General features: G+C 40.0%; 2 protein-coding genes across 3 annotated transcripts; one reads left to right on the top strand and one right to left on the bottom strand.

Annotated features, from left to right (window-relative positions):
• Positions 1-498: 498 nt before the first annotated feature.
• Positions 499-11,079, top strand: LOC118369734 (BCL2/adenovirus E1B 19 kDa protein-interacting protein 3). 2 transcript variants are annotated; one of them, XM_035754386.2, is made up of 6 exons: positions 499-731; positions 1,129-1,288; positions 7,514-7,574; positions 7,762-7,895; positions 10,030-10,179; positions 10,493-11,079. In XM_035754386.2, the coding sequence occupies exons 1-6, from the start codon at positions 689-691 to the stop codon at positions 10,533-10,535; spliced, it is 591 nt and encodes a 196-aa protein (XP_035610279.1). In that variant the 5' UTR covers positions 499-688; the 3' UTR covers positions 10,536-11,079. The 2 variants fall into 2 exon arrangements, with proteins under 2 accessions (XP_035610279.1, XP_035610280.1); XM_035754387.2 differs by having other exon boundaries at positions 502-731; positions 7,762-7,868.
• Positions 11,080-13,481: 2,402 nt separating this feature from the next.
• On the bottom strand, positions 13,482-18,344 carry LOC118369735 (serine/threonine-protein phosphatase 2A 55 kDa regulatory subunit B delta isoform-like). The gene is made up of 10 exons (XM_035754388.2): positions 18,162-18,344; positions 17,942-18,016; positions 17,061-17,158; positions 16,730-16,895; positions 16,540-16,652; positions 16,246-16,423; positions 15,846-16,010; positions 15,545-15,714; positions 15,307-15,398; positions 13,482-15,168 (listed from the first exon to the last, which is right to left on the bottom strand). Exons 1-10 carry the CDS (start codon positions 18,166-18,168, stop codon positions 14,889-14,891), a joined length of 1,344 nt encoding a protein of 447 aa, XP_035610281.1. The 5' UTR covers positions 18,169-18,344; the 3' UTR covers positions 13,482-14,888.
• Positions 18,345-19,370: the final 1,026 nt, after the last annotated feature.

Consider the following 19,370-nt stretch of genomic DNA (forward strand, 5'->3'; position numbering starts at 1 on the left):
CACAAAGCAGCACAACGGGCTGTCTAGCTCCCAACTATGCTTTCTTTGGATTGGTAGATACATCTCATTATTTTAATAGTTGAATATTCGATAAGATTGTTGACGTCAATCATTTGTATCAATGGAGAGAGATCCTATGCTTACTAGCCTCATGTTATGAATATGCATAGCCATCTCGACACAACTCCGATATAAAGTGTTTTTTTCCCTAAACATTGCGGGGATGTCACGTGTCCTACTTATATCAGTGCATTCGTAACAACCTAAGCATTACGGAACGTATATTCAATCAAATTAACCTGACACAGTAAATAAGCCACTAATGTTTTTGTTGACCAAATTTGACTCTCATTGACCGCCATACAAAAAAATAATTCCTGGGTCGGAAAACGCCACCTGCTGGAGGGAGACGAATTTTCTCTTTACCTCTTCCTCTCTGACCAAAGAGTGTACATGTGAGCAGCGCATGCGTGATATTCACCAACGACAGCCGATAAGTTACTAGCCAATCACATTTCACTTGGCCCATGTCAACAAAAGATTTCGTTATAATTGTTTTCCTGCTGCCTGGTAGTGTTGCACAACAACTTCTAGTGCTTACTCGTGTGATCGATTAAAGTAAGACCAAACGTTTTTATAGTTCGTCGACAGAGCTCTATGGGTTGATTCGAACGCGTTTTAAATAATCATGTCGCTTCAGAAGGAAATTCCGTATGATGAGAGCTTGCAGGGTCAGTACAGAAACTAAACATCAAATACGCTATTTTTTTTAGCTAACGTTAGCTGGCCACATCATTTGTATGTAAGTCTGTATAACTGACTAACAAACTAGCTAATATGCCTAACGTAAGTTCAGCTAATGTTGGCCTCAACTGGAATTGTCAGGTCAGGGGAATATTGTTAAGGCCTGTCAAATAATAGATATCGTAACTAACTAGACCTATGACTGTTAATATGGTTCTACATTAAACGTTATATTTCTCGCGGAATTGGATCACGTTTATACTTCTGTTCATTCCTGACTGGCAAGATTCAACACTAAACACGACAAAGGAAAATATCTAGCTAACGTTACTAGTAAGTTGCCAAACTATTTTCTATCTATCTGTGGGTAATATGTATCCCCAGGTTCCTGGGTGGAGTTGCACTATAACACTGGCAGTGGGAGTCAGGTGTGCCAGGAGCAGATCTCATCAACTGCTCTTGATGTAGACCTGGAGAAGTTACTACTAGACGCCCAACACGAGTCAAGCAGGAGTACCTCGAGAGGAAGCTCACAATGTGACAGGTATGGGGAAAGGAAATGGTTACAGTGCTGAGCCTTAGTTTCCCAGGAAACACGAAGATGAATTGCATTGAATTCTATGTCGGGCAGAAATGAGTGTTTCTAGTTACCTCTCACGACCTCTACAAGCAAGAATGTTGAATACAGTTCTATTTTAAACTACTTTACCTGTTGCCCGTGCAGTTGGTCATTTTGGGGGGTAGGAATGTGAAACATATCCACAGGAGAGTATAATTATATAAACTTTTCAAAGCCCTGGTAGTGCTTTCAGATTTCTATCATCTGAAGCATGTGCAGAACTGTGAAAACATGTATTTTTATCTTGTGCACATGCTTCAGGTTATAGAATTCTGAACTACACTATACCATCTCTTTGAAAACTTTATGTAATTATACTTTTCTAAATCAAATCAAACTTTATTTGTCACATGCACCGAATACAACAATGTAGACCTTACCGTGAAATGTTTACTTACAAGCCTTTAACCAAAAGTGCAGTTCAAGAGTTAAGACAATATTTACCAAATAAACTAAAGTAAAAATTCAATAAAAAAAAAAAGAAAAGTAACACAGTAACATAACAAAAACAAGGCTATATAGGGGGTACTGGTACCGAGTCAGTGTGCGGAAGTACAGGTTAGTTGAGGTAATTGTACATGTAGGTAGGGGTGAAGTGACTAGGGTCAATGTAATAGTCCGGTGGCCATTTAATTAATTGTTCAGCAGTCTTATGGCTTGGGGTAGAAGCTGTTAAGGAGTGTTTTGGACCAGGACTTGGAGCTCCGGAACCGCTTGCCGTGCGGTAACAGAGAAAAAAGTCTGACTTGGGTGACTGGAGCCACTTGACAATTTTATGGGCTTTCCTCTGACACCGCCTATTGTATAGGTCCTGGATGGCAGGAAGCTTGATCCCAGTGATGTACTGGGCTGTACGCGCTACCCTCTGGAGCACCGTACGGTCAGATGCCGAACAGTTGCCATACCAGGCGGTGATGCAAACGGTCAGGATGCTCTCAATGGTGCAGCTGTAGAACTTCTTGAGGATCTGGGGACCCATGCCAAATCTTTTCAGTCTCCTGAGGGGGAAAAGGTTTTTTCGTGCCCTCTTCACGACTGTCTTGGTGTGTTTGGACCATGATAGTTCGTTGGTGATGTGGACACCAAGGAATTTGAAGCTCTCGACCCACTCCACTACAACCCCATTGATGTTGATGTTAAAGGGGGGCTGTTCAGCCCGCCTTTTCCTGTAGTCCAGGTCTCTGACATCCTCCTTATAGGCCCTTCTCATCGTTGTCGGTGATCAGGCCTACCACTGTTGTGTCATCAGCAAACTTAATGATGGTGTTGGAATCGTGTTTGGCCACGCAGTCGTGTGTGAGCAGGGAGTACAGGAGTGGACTAAGTACACACCTCTGAGGGGCCCCAGTGTTGAGGATCAGCATGACAGATGTGTTGTTGCCTACTACCCTTACCACCTGAGGGCGGCCGATCAGGAAATCCAGGATCCAGTTGCAGGGGGAGGTGTTTAGTCCCAGGGTCCTTAGCTTAGTGATGAGCTTCGTGGGCACTATGGTGTTGAACGCAGAGCTGTAGTCAATGAACAGCATTCTCACATAGGTGTTCCTTTTGTCCAGGTGGGAAAGGGCAGTGTGGAGTGCGTTTGAGATTGCGTCATCCGTGGATCTGTTGGGACGGTATGCGAATTGGAGTGGGTCTAGGGTATCCGGGAGGATGCTGTTGATGTGAGCCATGACCAGCCTTTCAAAGCACTTCATGGCTACCAACGTGAGTGCTACGGGTCGGTAATCATTTAGGCAGGTTACCTTCGCTTCATTGGGCACAGGGACTATGGTGATCTGCTTGAAATATGTAGGTATTACAGACTCAGTCAGGGAGAGGTTGAAAATGTTCTGGTAATCCATCTGGCCCTGCGACTTTGTGAATGTTGACCTGTTTAAAGGCCTTGCAAAAATCACTGAGGTTGGAGACTTAGATCTCCCTCACTAACTTCATGCATCGGCTGTCAGAGCAGCTTACTGATCGCTGCAGCTGTACACAGCCATTCTGTCATTTTTTTATTATTATTTTTATTTCACATTTATTTAACCAGGTAGGCTAGTTGAGAACAAGTTCTCATTTACAACTGCGACCTGGCCAAGATAAAGCAAAGCAGTGCGACACAAACACCAACACAGAGTTACACATGGAATAAACAAACATACAGTCTATAACATAAAAAGTATATATATACAGTGTGTGCAAATGAGGTAGGATAAGGTAATAGGACATAGTGGCGGGATAATTCCCGTAAGTCAAGGATCAGTAGGATGGTCAGTTTTATGAGGGTATGTTTGGCAGCATGAGTGAAGGATGCTTTGTTGCGAAATAGGAAGCTGATTCTAGATTTAATGGGGTCCTTCTGCTTGAGCTCAGTTGGTAGAGCATGGCGCTTGTAACGCCAGGACCTGTAGTGGGTTTGGCGATTCCCAGGGACCACCCATGGTGGGTAGTATATTTGTGAGAATGTATGCACACATGACTGTAAGTCGCTTTGGATAAAAGCGTCTGCTAAATAGCATATATTATTATTATTATTATATTATTTAATTTTGGATTGGAGATGCTAAATGTGAGTCTGGAAGGAGAGTTTACAGTCTAATCAGACACCTAGGTATTTATACTTATCCACATATTGTAAGTCAGAACCGTCCAGAGTAGTGATGCTGGACGTGTGGGCAGCGATCGGTTGAAGAGCATGCATTTAGTTTTACTTGCATTTAAGTGCAGTTGGAGGCTACGGAAGGAGAGTTGTATGGCATTGAAGCTCGTCTGAAGGTTAGTTAACACAGTGTCCAAATAAGGGCCAGATGTATACAGAATGGTGTCGTCTGCGTAGAGGTGGATCAGAGAATCACCAGCAGCAAGAGCAACATCATTGATGTATACAGAGAAAAGCGTCGGCCCGAGGATTGAACTCTGTGGCACCCCCATAAAGACTGCCAGAGGTCCAGACATATAGCCCATCCAACCAAGTACCTACCTCGTCCCCATATTTGTTTTCTTTTTTTTTCTGCTCTTTTGCAAACCAGTATACTTGCACATCCTCATCTCAACATCTATCACTCCAGTATGAACTGCTAAATTGTAATTACCTTGCCACTATGGCCTATTTATTGCCTTACCTCCTTACTTCATTTGCACACACTGTATACAGATTTTCTATTGTGTTATTGCTATTGTGTTATTGACTGTACTTTGTTTATCCCATGTGTAACGCTGTGTTGTTTTTTTTGCACTGCTTTGCTTTATCTTGGCCAGGTCGCAGTTGTAAATGAGAACTTGTTCTCAAATGGCCTACCTGGTGAAATATATTTTTTAAATAACGCTTTCGGTAGCCAATGTTTATTTATCACACTCATCCAGAACGGCTTTTGCTCTTGTGCATGCTTCAGTGTTGCTTGCCTCAAAGAGAGCATTAAAGGCATTTAGCTCGTCTGGTAGGTTTGAGTCACTGGGCAGCTCATGTCTGGGTTTCCCTTTGTAGTTCGTAATGGTTTTCAAGCCCTGCCACATCCGACGTGCGTCAGAGCCAGTGTAGTAGGATTCAATTTTAATCCTGTATTGATGCTTTGCTTGTTTGATGGTTTGTTTGAGGGCATAGCAGGATTTATAATAAGCGTCTGGAGTAGTGTCTCATTCCTTGAATGCGGCAGCTCTAGCCTTTAGCTCGATACGGATGCTGCCTGTAATCCATGGCTTCACTGTGGGGAGGACGTCGTCGATGCACTTATTAATGAAGCCGGTGACTGAGGTGGTATACTCCTTAATGCCAGAATAAATCCTGGAACATATTCCAGTCTGCTAGCAAAACAGTCCTGTAGCATCAGTGTCATCTGACCACTTCCGTATTGAGCAAGTCACTGGTACTTCCTGCTTTAGTTTTTGCTTGTAAGCCGGAATCAGGAGGATATAATTATGGTCAGATTTGCCAATTGGAGGGCAGGGGAGAGCTTTGTATGCATCTCTATGTGTGGAGTAAAGGTGGTCTAGAGTTATTTTTTTTTGTATTTTAGTATTTTTATGCATTTTATTTTTAGGTTCTGCATGTGACATGCTGTTAAAACTTTGGTAAAACTGATTTAAGTTTGCCTGCATTAAAATCCCCGGCCACAAGGAGAGCTGCTTCTGGATGAGCATTTTGTTGTTTGCTTATGGCGGTGTACAGCTCGTTGAGTGCGTACTTAATAGAGGTCGACCGATTATGATTTTCCAACGCCGATACCGATTATTGGAGGACCAAAAAAGCCGATACCGATTAATCGGACGATTTTATAGAAAATAAGAAAAAACATTTTTTTTTATTGTATTTGTAATATTGACAATTACAACAATACTGAATTAACACTTATTTTAACTTAATATAATACATAAATAAAATCAATTTAGCCTCAAGTAGATAATGAAACATGTTCAATTTGGTTTAAAAATGCAAAAACAGTGTTGGAGAAGAACGTAAAAGTGCAACATGTGCAATGTAAGAAAGCTAACGTTTCAGTTCCTTGCTCAGAACACGAGAACATATGAAAGCTGGTGGTTCCTTTTAACATGAGTCTTCAATATTCCCAGGTAAGATGTTTTGGGTTGTAGTTATTATAGGACTATTTCCCTCTATACCGTTTGTATTTCATTAACCTTTGACTATTGGATGTTCTTGTAGGCACTTTAGTATTGCCAGTGTAACAGTATAGCTTCCGTCCCTCTCCTCGCTCCTCCCTGGGCTCGAACCAGCAACACAACGACAACAGCCACCACATCGAAGCTTACCAGTGCAGAGCAAGGGAAACAACCACCTCAAGGCTCAGAGCGAGTGAAGTTTGAAACGCTATTAGCGCGCGACATCTAGCCAGCCATTTCACTTCAGTCACACCAGCCTCATCTCGGGAGTTGATAGGTTTGAAGTCATAAACAGCACAATGCTTGACACACAGGGAAGAGCTGCTGGCAAAACGCACGAAAGTGCTGTTTGAATGAATGTTTACGCGCCTGCTTCTTCCTACCACCGCTCAGTCAGATACTTAGATACTTGTGTGCTTGTATGCTCAGTCAGATTATATGTAACACAGGACACCCTAGATGATATCTAGTAATATCATCAACCATGTGTAGTTAACTAGTGATTATGATTGATTGTTTTTTATAAGATAAGTTTAATGCTAGCTAGCAACCTACCTTGGCTTACTGCATTTGCGTAACAGGCAGTCTCCTTGTGGAGTGCAACGAGAGAGAGGTCATTATTGCGTTGGACTAGTTAACTGTAAGGTTGCAAGATTGGATCCCCCGAGCCCCTGAACAAGGCAGTTAACCCACCGTTCCTAGGCCATCATTGAAAATAAGAATGTGTTCTTAACTGACTTGCCTAGTTAAATAAAGGTATAAAAAAATCATTGGCAAATCGGCGCTCCAAAAATAACGATTTCCGATAGTTATGAAACTTGAAATCTGCCCTAATTAATCGGCCATACCGATTAATCGGTCGACCTCTAGTACTTAGTGCCAGCATCGGTCTGTTTTGGTAAATAGACGGCTACGAATAATATAGATAGAGTGGTCTACAGCTTATCGTGAGGTACTCTACCTCAGGCGAGCAATAACTCGACACCTCTTTAATATTACACATCACGCACCAGCTGTTATTGACAAAAAGACACACACCCCCACCCCTCGTCTTAGCAGACGTAACATCTCTGTTCTGCCAGTGCATGAAAAATCCCGCCAGCTCTATATTATCCGTGTCGTCGTTCAGCCACGACTCTGTGAAACATAAGGTATTACAGTTCTTAATGTCCCGTTGGTGGGATAATCGTAATCGTATGTCATCAATTTTATTTAGCATGTTAGCAAGTAGAACGGAAGGCAGTGGGAGTTTACTCGCTCGCCTACGGATTCTCAGAAGGCAACATAATTTTATTCAACATTTTGGCTTGTAGAGGTTGTGAGAGGAAACTTTCCTTATTCAAATGCTTGTTTTTGCCCCTTATACAATTAAATTAATTTCAACATATGGTTTCCAGGCAAAGCCTTGGTATCCCCGTTCAAGGCCTGAGAATGTGGAGATAAGGATTATGTCATTTATAATGCTCTTTCTTAGCAGATGACCTAAAACACATTTCAAAAGTTCTAGGGATGTCTTGAGTCATCTTGAGTCATCTTTGTTGTCTATCTTTCCAGTCCACTTAGGTCACAGACTCCTCTTCTTCTGTTTAGAGGCTCAGAGGGAAACAGTTCACAGGTAAATACATGGTCCTTAGGGGTTGTAAGGTTGTCTTCTGTTGATCTCTGATATGTAATGTATTGTGATGTTCAGAAGGTAATAATTCATGATAATACCAGACTTTACATTAGGTGAATAGTACAAACATGTTTGTGATTATAATGTGGAAAGTGGTTTTACTAAGGAATTTCTTAATTGATTTCAGTCTGAGGAAGATAACCAAGAAAGAATCCAGGAAGTAGAGAATCTACTGAAGAAGAATGCTGACTGGATCTGGGACTGGTCCAGTCGTCCTGAGAACAACCCACCAAAGTGCATAGTACCTAGTAATTATATACAGTAGGGCCCAATGTTCATATTGTTGAAGATAGAAATTGAATGTAGAGAGAGAACATTTCGGCACGGCTGAATTGTATAGATCATTTTACAGGTCTTAGTGGCTGAGAGACTTATTTTAAAACAAACTAAACATTACTGCTAGTCATTGTTTTGGGAATTTTAAATTTTCCCTGACTGTCTAGCTTTCATTTCGGTGATTTGTAAATTCTCAAAGATTATATTATATATAAACAAATAATTGTCCATAATCTTTATACAATGAGTGGATCTAATCATGAATGCTGGTGTCTATTCCACAAGTTGCCTTTTCATTTTTTTTTTTACTAGGCAAGTCAGTTAAGAACAAATTCTTATTTTCAATGGCGGCCTAGGAACAGTGGGTTAACTGCCTGTTCAGTGGCAGAACGACAGATTTGTACCTTGTCGGCTTGGGGATTTGAACTTGCAACCTTTCGGTTACTAGCCCAACGCTCTAACCACTAGGCTACCCTGCTGTCCTCCTGCTAAATCTATGAGTTAACATTTCCTGTGCAATCCACTGTCTCATCAGCCCAGCCAGGCAGTTTATCAACTTGATCTCCACTATAAACATTATCTCACATTTATTTTAGTCTAACATTTAGTTTTCAACATTGGAGATTTGTATAAACCTTGCTGTCTGTCTCTCTGACATTTGCAACATTGTTTCAATATTCAAATTACATCTCCAGCTGTCTGTATTAATGAACATGTCAGGGATGAGACAGACAGGCAGCATTTCTCAGCCAGTCGAAATCATGAATCAGCATACTTTTTCTGTATATATATATATATATATATATATGTGTGTATGTGTATGTCTATAGGTCAAGAAAACAGGTCAAGCAATACCAATTGCAGCTAGTTTGATTTCTTTTCAGCTTCAGTTTGAAGTGGTTGTGTTAGTTGTGTTGTTGGCTAGCGCCTCTGAACAACCGTGTCCTGACGAGCCCAATTTCTATGCCGGGCGAAATTGTTCACCATTAGCTCATTGTTGTGGATGGATCCATATAAATGTCACTAGAAAACAGCTTAAACAAACACAAATGCATTTACTTAGCGGTTATTCTGGCTGCACTTTTTGACGTGACTGTAAGTTGGTCGTAGTTGGCTAGCTTGCAAGCAAGGGATAAGAATGTTGCCAGCCAGTATTGCAATGGAACATTTAGAACGAACGACTGGGTTGTGTCCGTACATTAAGAACAAAAAGACTGAATGACTTGCGTCTATTGCAAACGAACCGATAGAACGAACGACCGACGGCTTGGGTAGCAACCCTAGATTTGTGTCAGGACTATGTCTTGTGGAAGGATGATATGAATACATTAATCAAAATAACGCTTTTAATGGAAATATGTAAATCATTATTTGAAAATGTTGGTAACCTGTTGTATAAAAGTGATAATGCTCTCGAAGTCTGTGTTTGGAGGATATATTGGCACGGTTTACCGGTCCGAGACGACTTTTCCCACATTCTGTTAGGTTACAGCCGTATTCAAAAATGTATTCAAGCGTTTTCCCCCCTCATCAATCTACATACAATACCGCATAATAACAAAGCAAAAACAGGTTTTTAGACATTTTTCCTCATTTGTAAAAAAAAAAAACTGAAATATACATTTACAGAATGATTTAAATAAAGGTAAAAAAAAAAACATTTTTTAAATCAGACCCTGTATTTGGGGAGTTTCTCCCATTCTTCTCTGGAGATTCTCTCGAGTTCTGTCGGGTTGTATTCGAGCTCTGTCAGGTATTGCTGCACAGCTATTTTCGGGTCTCTCCAGAGATGTTCAAACCTGTTTTCACTTTGTCATTGTGGGGTATTGTCTGTAGATTGCAGAGGATTTTTATTTTATTGAATCAATTTTAGAATACGGTTGTAACGTAACAAAATGTGGAAAAAGTCAGAGTACTTTCTGAAGTCACTATATATCTGGTTTTAGTCGTTTAATTTTACACTGAAAGGGTTTTTCCATACCCTCTGTTTAGACTTAGGCGACCAGAAAAAAATGCTTAGGCGGCCCACCCAAGAATTTCTATGGCAGAAAAATACCTGTAATCACTGATTAAAGATAAGATTTATTAACCCAGTTGTAACTGTGTTGTGTCTCTGTAGGGAGTTTCTGCTGAAACACCCCAGGCGCTCAGCCTCGCTCAGCATCAGGAAGACCAACGTCATGAAGAAAGGAGGAGTTCTCTCCCCTGACTTTCTCAAGCTTTTCCTTCCTTCATTATTCATTTCTCATATACTCGCAGTTGGCCTGGGGTAAGGGACTGAGCATTTTGTAACTTAAACACAGTACAAATACATGCAGTCTATTGAATACTTTAAAAGCTGCCTTTTACTATTACTAAAAGTATGGTGCCCCAGATGGGTGTCGAATTGTTTTGTATTTTAGCTAAATGCCTTTTGAGAGTTGTAATACAATAAAGCAAACACTACCCTGTTGAGGAAATGTAGGCTTTGTGAAAGCTTGCTGCTGGGCATGGATAGATATTTCAGAGTAGCCATGATAAATTTGTACTTTAATCAAAATAATGTTTTCAATGGCCCTTTGCTATTCTGTTCTTCTTCTCAGGATATACATTGGGAGGCGCCTCAGCACATACAGCACCTACTGAAGCTGATGCTGCATTATGAGACCACTGACTCATACAGCTGGCATGCCTTCAAATGGGGGCAACTTCAGAATCCAAGGAGAAGTGGTTGATGTAGCATTCTCCATTTTAGCTGATTGCCTCATCTTATCTTCTGAATGCTGTGACTGCTTCTTTCTCCCAGAAATGCCTTGAATCAGGAACTGATTTGTGCTGCCATGTTCCTCTCGCTATTTAGAATGTTGTTTTATATTGAACTGCTGCCAATTGGCATTGTTTCTCATTTTCGTAAGCATATTGTGTTTGTGTTTTGCCTGTTTGTTATTCTTAAGGGAATGATTAATGTGAATGAATATTAATTGTGAAATAATTTCCTGCACTCATTTTCTTTGAAAAAAGCTGGGGTTGTTAATACATTTCATGCAACATGTGAAAGGCAGGGTGTGAATTGCAACAAAAGTCTGACTTTTGGGGGGTCTCTAATTTAACCTATTCTCCTATTTTTTTTAATTCTATTGTGTACTGTTACAGTGGTAAAGATGAAAATAAAAGCTTATTCCAAATTAAATGAACACCCTCACCACTTTGTCATGGTTTATACCAGTGACCGTTGGTTCAGGTTCTTTCAATTGTATTCATCTCTCTTATGTCTGTCTTGAGCTTTCGCTAGCAAACATGCAACATTATCAACTGAGCCCTCAGTTTCCCCTGCTGATGAGCTCAGGACAGACACTTGTTTGCATCTTGTATTTCAGGCCCTTTTCAGATGTCCCAACTTCTCTTTTTACAAAAAAAGCTCAATTTGTCAGCAAGATGATTTAATTCAGGCTACAAGAGTGAAGGCCTGATGACAATCACTGATGTCATTACATGTTTTGGTGTTTTGTAACAACTGTCTCTTTACATTCATTCAATGACTGGTGCACAATGGACTGTTTGAATGCTGCAATTAGTGGAGTGGATGAATGTGCACAGTGATTGACAATCAGATAAAAACATGTATACTATTAGGTCCATAAATGTAGCAACTATTTGCGTATAATCACGATGAAATGTTTTGTTTGTTTTTCATAGCTATAGTATGTTACAAAACAATGTTTTTATTTGGTAACTATTTTACAGTCACAGCTGGTACTATATTTGGTATGTAATATGCTATGAAGTGGTACTTTCAGGTACTCTAAAGAATGAAGTACCTGGTACCACATCTGCAGTGGCACTTGTTTCAAAGCATCCCAAGTTATGTAATTACCATGCAGTTTTAAGGCAAATAAGTCAATATCACTGTGAAATAAGATGTCTCCAATTTTTTGTATGATCAGTAAGACATATAAGCTATCTTTGCTACTTAATTGTATTTTTTTGAGCACTCAAATGAATTCCCTAATTTTCTCTGATTTCTGCAATTTACTGAATATACATCTACAGTTGAAGTCGGACATTTACATACACCTTAGCCAAATACATTTAAACTCAGTTTTTCACAATTCCTGACATTTTAATACTAGTAAACATTCCCTGTTTTAGGTCAGTTAGGATCACCACTTTATTTTAAGAATGTGAAATGTCAGGATAATGGTATAGATTATTTATTTCATCTTTTATTTCTTTCAGTGGGTCAGAAGTTAACATACACTCTATTAGTATTTAGTAGCATTGCCTTTAAATTGATTAACTTGGGTCAAACGTTTCGGGTAGCCTTCCACATGCTTCCCACAATAAGTTGGGTGAATTTTGGCCCATTCCTCTTGACAGAGCTGGTGTAACTGAGTCAGGTTTTGAGGCCTTCTTGCTCGCACATGCTTTTTCAGTTCTGCCCAGGGCTTTGTGATGGCCACTGGGGTCATTGTCCATTTGGAAGACCCATTTGTGACCAAGCTTTAACTTCCTGACTGATGTCTTGAGATGTTGCTTCAATATATCCACATCATTTTCTTTCTGCATGATGCCATCTATTTTGTGAAGTGCACCTGTCCCTCCTGCAGCAAAGCACCCCCACAACATGATGCGGCCACCCCCGTGCTTCACGGTTGGGATGGTGTTCCTCGGCTTGCAAGCCTCCCCCTTTTTCCTCTAAACATAATGATGGTCATTATGGCCAAACTGTTCTATTTTTGTTTCATCAGACCAGAGGACATTTCTCCAAGAAGTACGATCTTTGTCCCCATGTGCAGTTGCAAACTGTAGTCTGGGTTTTTTATGGCGGTTTTGGAGCAGTGGCTTCTTCCTTGCTGAGCGGCCTTTCGGGTTATGTCGATATTGGACTCGTTTTACTGTGGATATAGATACTTTTGTACCTGTTTCCTCCAGCATTTTCACAAGGTCCTTTGCTGATGTTCTGGGATTGATTTGCACTTTTCGGACCAAAGTACGTTCATCTCTAGGAGACAGAACGCATCTCCTTCCTGAGCGGTATGATGGCTGCGTGGTCCCATGGTGTTTATACTTGCGTACCAGATTAACGTGGTACCTTCAGATGTTTGGAAATTACTTCCAAGAATGAACCAGACTTGTTGCGGTCTACAATTTTTTATTGAGGTCTTGGCTGATTTCTTTTGATTTTCCCATGATGTCAAGCAAAGAGGCACTGAGTTTGAAGGTAGGCCTTGAAATACATCCACAGGTACACCTCCAATTGACTCAAATGATGTCAATTAGCCTATCAGAGGCTTCTAAAGCCATGACATAATTTCCTGGTATTTTCCAAGCTGTTTAAAGGCAGTCAACTTGGTGTATGTAAAGTTCTGACCCACTGTAATTGTGATACAGTGAATTATAAGTGAAATAATCTGAAAACAATTGTTGGAAAAATGACTTGTGTTATGCACAAAGTAGATGTCCTAAGCGACAAGAAATTTGTGGAGTAGTTGGAAAAAGTTTTAATGACTCCAACCTAAGTGTATGTAAACTTCCGACTTCAACTATAGCTCCAGGACTATTCTCACCCATTTAAAGTAATGGAGGCATAAAGCAGATGAACACAGATTTTATTTAACTTTGGTCAACATAATCAAACAAGTGAATACACTGCAACCATGTTCAGAATGATTAAACAGAGAAAGGCTTTGTTACCGATGTTCCTGTTTTTAAAATCAGTACAGGTCTATTCAACCTTCATTTTTGCATTGATATAACTTGGAAAACAAAGTATGCAGTTTTGACTTTAGTGGCATACCAATGAATGATTTAAAGGGCACATGTAAGAAGAGGTTTGTCTGAATCTCCTTCTCTTACTACACAAAGAACTTTCCATGTTTTGGAGGAACTCTGTCTATCACTAGATCTATCTGTCTGGTGTGCAGTACTCTGACTATTATATACCTTGGTTTCACAGACAGCCACAAATAGCAGCAGTAATATCAGACATATATCTATAAAATAGAATAAAAAAATAATGCACATAAGGTTTGTAAAACATTTGGGGACATAACCGATAGCTGTCATTGATAGACGTAGGTATTAAGGCTGCAGATTCCCTTTGTCTTGCATCTCTTCACATTAAGTTTCCAGCCTGTATCTTAAATGAGAGCAACACATAAATACATATATTGACACTTGCACATGGTCAGTCTCAAATGGTGATTCTGAAACTTAAGAGTAGTTATTTTAGAGATAGCTTGAAAGAACTACTCAAAAGACTGGTGTGACTTTACATTTTTTCCACCTAACTACAACATAAAAACATGCAAAGCAACTATAAACATGATTTAAATTCTAAAACACATATGTAGTTCTATTTACTTTTATTAAGTGGATGACACCATAAAGGTGTATTTGAATAGATACAGTCTGTGATATAACGTTACCATGTCTGGGGGATACATTTTGGATAGGAGGGTGTGGGTGGAGAACAGAAGAAGTCCACTTTCCAAATTCACAACATGTTGCAAGTGCTTTAGCCTGAATGCATGGTCAATGGGGAATGTTAACAGGTAGGCCTATAACCCATGAAATATCCATGTTTCAGAAAGGCCAAAAAATCTTAATGAGGGTGTTACAAAATTGACAAGAGGTCATCTTCAGGGCTTTCCATAGTTTGGTTGTTAAGATTATGAAATGAAGGCTGAAAATATCAACACAAACACCAATGTTCAAGAGTTTGACCTCTTAAGAGTGCCGTTCTATTGATTCAACACAAGGTGGGCTCTCAGGGTCCGTTCTTGGCCCTGGCACTGATTTACCCAAGGCTAAATCAACCTCAGACTCAAAAGAAAACAGGCCGACCAATCAACCTCCTGCCACAAAAAAAGGAGACAAGTGCTTTAAACTTCACCAGGAGGACAAGAGGGCTGTTTGTTTCTGTTACAGATAAACCACTAGGCTTAACTATGCAGGAACAGTAAAGCCTTGTCCTCAGGATGGAGCCCAATTATTTTTTTAGTTGATCTTGTCCTGGAAAATGTACAGGTTGTTGGTGGCCGCCACAGCGATGACGTTTTCTTTGGGGTGCCAGGCGGTGTGCAAGATCTTCTTGTTGAAGTCCAGGCTGTCCACGCTAATTTCGTCTTTCTTCCTCTTGCCACCGGTGGAGACTTTGCGGGGTTTGAGTGTAGCCCGCGGTTTGCTGCTCTCCCTAGAGGCCTCCAGTGTGATGTCCTTCCTGGTGTTGCGGTCGAACATACGGAAAAAGTTGTTGTAGGAGCCGGTCATGATGGCACTGAGAAAAGAAGGAAACAGTGGGTAATTTATAATTCTCCAAAGATACTCCTTAAACTTACATATTGGTAGAAAAGTTGTCCAAAGAACATTGTAGGTGCAGATTGCCTTAAACAGAGAAAGTGCTAGAGTTTCTTACCTGTCGCTACCATTCCAGCAGCACTCAAACTTGTCGAAGATGCAATCATTTTCATATAACGAGCAAAGCTTGCTGCGAAGGTATTCATGAACCTGAGCGGGAGAATGTTGATTAGTGTATTTGGAAAATAATTGCATCTATCCAACTATTTCCATACACCTAACTGGACAATTGTGGACCACACTTAAAATTATGCCATTGTTGGTAGTGTTATCACTAGGCAGAGCAAGGCAGGTACCTGATATGTCTCGACTGGCCTGTTCTCCATGTTGAGGTCCCACACCTTGACGGAGAGGTAGTCCCGTGTCATCATGTAGCGCCCGCTGTGACTGAACTTCACGTCAGAGATGGACGAGATGATCTCAGAAAAAAATGACCTGCTGCTTGGATCCTCAGGCTCCTCAAAGACTGCAATCACAAACATGGAGATATATTCAAAATGACAGACAAAACCCCTGAAAATAGATTAATTTAAAACTAATTTATCTGTGAATTAACATAATTTAGAATGCAGAGAACTAGGCTCTATGAGTACTCACACTTGGTGTGGCTATCGCAGAGTGCTGCTGTTCGCATGTCACAGAGGCGTATGGTGCCTTTGCTACTGCTGTACACAAATACATTGCATTGGTTTGGATGGCACTCAGCCGCTGTGATCACCTCTGTCAGTTCCTCCATGTTGGCAGGCTTGATGTCTACAATGTCTGAGAAGACACTGTTAAGGAAATGTACTGAAATAGGTCTAAAGGCTCATACCGATGTGGTCAAACATGTTCACACATGTATTTGTTTGACTTACAACTGCACAGGACCAATAAGAAAAAAATCTAAACTGAAATTGAGAACTGTATACGCTAATAGACGACAGTTTGGATGAAGCAAACATTTGCATCTAAAAGTCATGAGGATGTGGACTGATACGTTTTCAGAAGAGGATACTAAAACTTCGGTCTGTGATTTCCAAGTGCCATAGATTAATTCTTAGATCATCCGCAGAGAGGTATGTTTGATCATCGCTATTTACAGAAATTGAATTAATATGATATGTGTGAGCGTTGGCAAACACCCTACGAGGACTTGCTTCTACCATGAGATCCATGGGCATCAGCACTGGTACCTGTAACCACAGGACAGATTTATTTAAGGGAGGAAGCTATGAGCATGCATAGACTGTGTTTTTTCTTGCACAGTGTCGGTTGAAATCTTAAAAAGGTAAAGCAACTTTAAACCAACCCGTAGGGAAGTAATTCTAAAGGGATCCCTGAGACGTCCGTCTTCGTCTTTCAAGTTGTAACCCTCAGCCCGCTTGTCTCGTTCACCGATTTTCCACAATTTGATCGTTTTATCTGTACAAAAAAAGTATATGTTAAGGGTGAAGAGAACTTAACAAAAAGGTTAGTAGGTTAAAGCAAAATGTTCTTACCATTTGTTGAGAGTAGAAAGTGAGCTGAGTTTTGTTGGGGTAACCATCTTATTTTGTTAATTTTTTCCTCAATTTCTAAACTTTTCAAGTAGTCAAATTCAGGTTCGTGACTCTGAAAAGTGCTATAAACATTGTATTCCCCTCGCAGGTTTAGTCGATTTTTACACTGAAAGAGAAAAGCAGATATGCACTGTGACAAACTTGGATATTAAGCATGTATTATGTTTAGAATTTAATCCAGTGCCTTTCTTTCCATAACAACCTATCATATTTAACTCCAAACATGTCATTGTTCATGAAAATACATTTCGCTGGTAATTATAAAATGCACCTCCTGTTCATGTTGAAATATGACAACTCTGCCTCCCTTGTCTCCAGTTGCTAGCAACTCTCCAGAATGGTTGAATTCAACTGTTGAGATGATATCAGCTGAAAGGAGGACATGTCCCATTAAAGCTGGATTCTGGAATTGTATTGTGTGTAATGTATAAGGGCTGTTATAATCAAAAAGATACACATCAGCAAAAGAACAGCACCTAGTAAATAATAACATCAAAACCAATATAAAAAAAACAATCCTGGTGCAACTTTCATGGGTGCATACACTATGCATAGTAGCCGACAGAGCAGCGTGTGGATTTCTACCTCCCTGAAAATAATTGATTTATCAGTCAACCCAAGAAAAATGACTATGACTTTGAATGAATCAAACACACCGACTTCCTCCCTACTGTATCAGAACGTTCAATTGTCGTATTGCCGACGCAGACCTTCAACGTCACTGACAAAATCTCCCACAAATAACTAGCTAGAGTACTTAGCAAGATGACGCGCTAGTTTACTACAGTGCGTGTCTTACTACATTACAATAATAAGACGTACTCTGACTACATAATTATTATTATATATGTTACATACATGTGCATAAGTTACAGTTGTTTGAGTATAACGTTAGCTTACTAATAATGCTAGGCAACTTGATTTGCAAGCAAGAGGAGCTAGCTAATATGCTAACGTTAGCTAGTAAGAAAAACAAACTCAGCATTGCCCAGCAGTGGTACTCATATACATGAACAGTGTCATGACTTTGTTCGTGAAAGACAGTAAGTCAAAGGCGTAGTTTGCGAAATAATAAGATAACAGCATCACATCTTTGATCACATTTGAGCTCAAATGCTAACTCATTCGTTAACCTAACGTTACTGTACTCACCTTCTGCAACATCTTCATCTATCGCCCCTTTCACTTGTGAGAAACACCACTGAAAATCATTTCCACCGGCAACTCCTGCATAACAATAATATTGGAATCATTACTTCGCTAGCGTCAGTTCACCAACCCATTTGGAGTCAAATGCTGTGTAATTTAAAACTTGCATTCAGGCCACACAGCAGTAAGTAAGGACCCTTTCCCGGCTACATAAGTAGCTTACCTGCCATTGTTTCATTTAGCAGAGTTAGCTATTACTGAACACGGATTGCACTGTTTATTCAACCAATGCAACTTGCGTGAGGTAAAAAATAGTCAACATTCACAGGCAAAGTGAGGAGTCAGGGATCACGGAAATCGTCCGTGATTTTTTCCATCCAAAATGGCGCACATTGCATAACACAATGACGTCATTTCGACACGCTTCCAAGCATCTTTCAGTTATCTATCATCCATCTGTGTTTGAGTCAGTTGGCCCTACTCATTAAAACTTAATTGAGACAACAGAATAACTGGATCAATTAAAATGGCTCCTCACCCCTCATGTTGATCACTGAAGTTCAAGTTAAAGTATTGTAAATGTAACCTAAGAACCTGTTCAAAGAGTCTGTAAAGCAATTAAAGTGACTGGCTACTACTGTTAGAGCCAATTTGAGGAACAATAATGTGTGTTGAAATAATATTATGAAATATAAGAAATGTGTATGAAATGTACCATATATTATTTACGGAAAAAATAAAAATGTTTATAAGAAACAACTTTTTATTTGTTTATTGTGACACCTGGTGGTTACCTGTATTGCACCGGCAGTGTCAACATGGCACCAGTCAGTCAGTGCAGTCAAAAACTAGATTTTCCGTTTAAAAAACATATATATTTCCATCCTATTGAGGTTGAAATAACACTGAAATTGTACCAAAAAAATATGATAATGCCCCTTTAGTGTAAGAACTTTTTGGAAAAAAAATACACCTGTAATAATAGCCTGTTCTGGCGGGATGGAGTTTTTGGCCCACAGCATGACATCACAATATGATTTGGATTATTCTGACCAATGACCAGTCATAATTTATTTGCATATGTATAATCCTACTTTGAAGGGGTATTATGATTCTGATGGTTTGTTGCCACAGATGGTTTGTTTAAGTTTTACCTTTCTGGCTAGATGGAGTAGGCCTAAAGCTTCATCTAGTGGCATTATAGCTAAGCCTAACCTTCACGTCGTAACATTATAGCTAAGCCTAACCCTTTTCATAACCTTAACCTCATTCTCCTAACCTTCTATGCTAATACACCTAACATGCTGCCTTAGTTCTCCTAACCTGCCACACTAATTCACCTAACCTGCCAGATTAATCCATAATCCTGGATGTCATAAGGTGAATGCACCAATTTGTAAGTCGCTCTGGATAAGAGCGTCTGCTAAATGAC

The sequence above is a fragment of the Oncorhynchus keta genome, chromosome 36 (genome assembly GCF_023373465.1).
Source record: "Oncorhynchus keta strain PuntledgeMale-10-30-2019 chromosome 36, Oket_V2, whole genome shotgun sequence".
Taxonomy (NCBI): domain Eukaryota; kingdom Metazoa; phylum Chordata; class Actinopteri; order Salmoniformes; family Salmonidae; genus Oncorhynchus; species Oncorhynchus keta.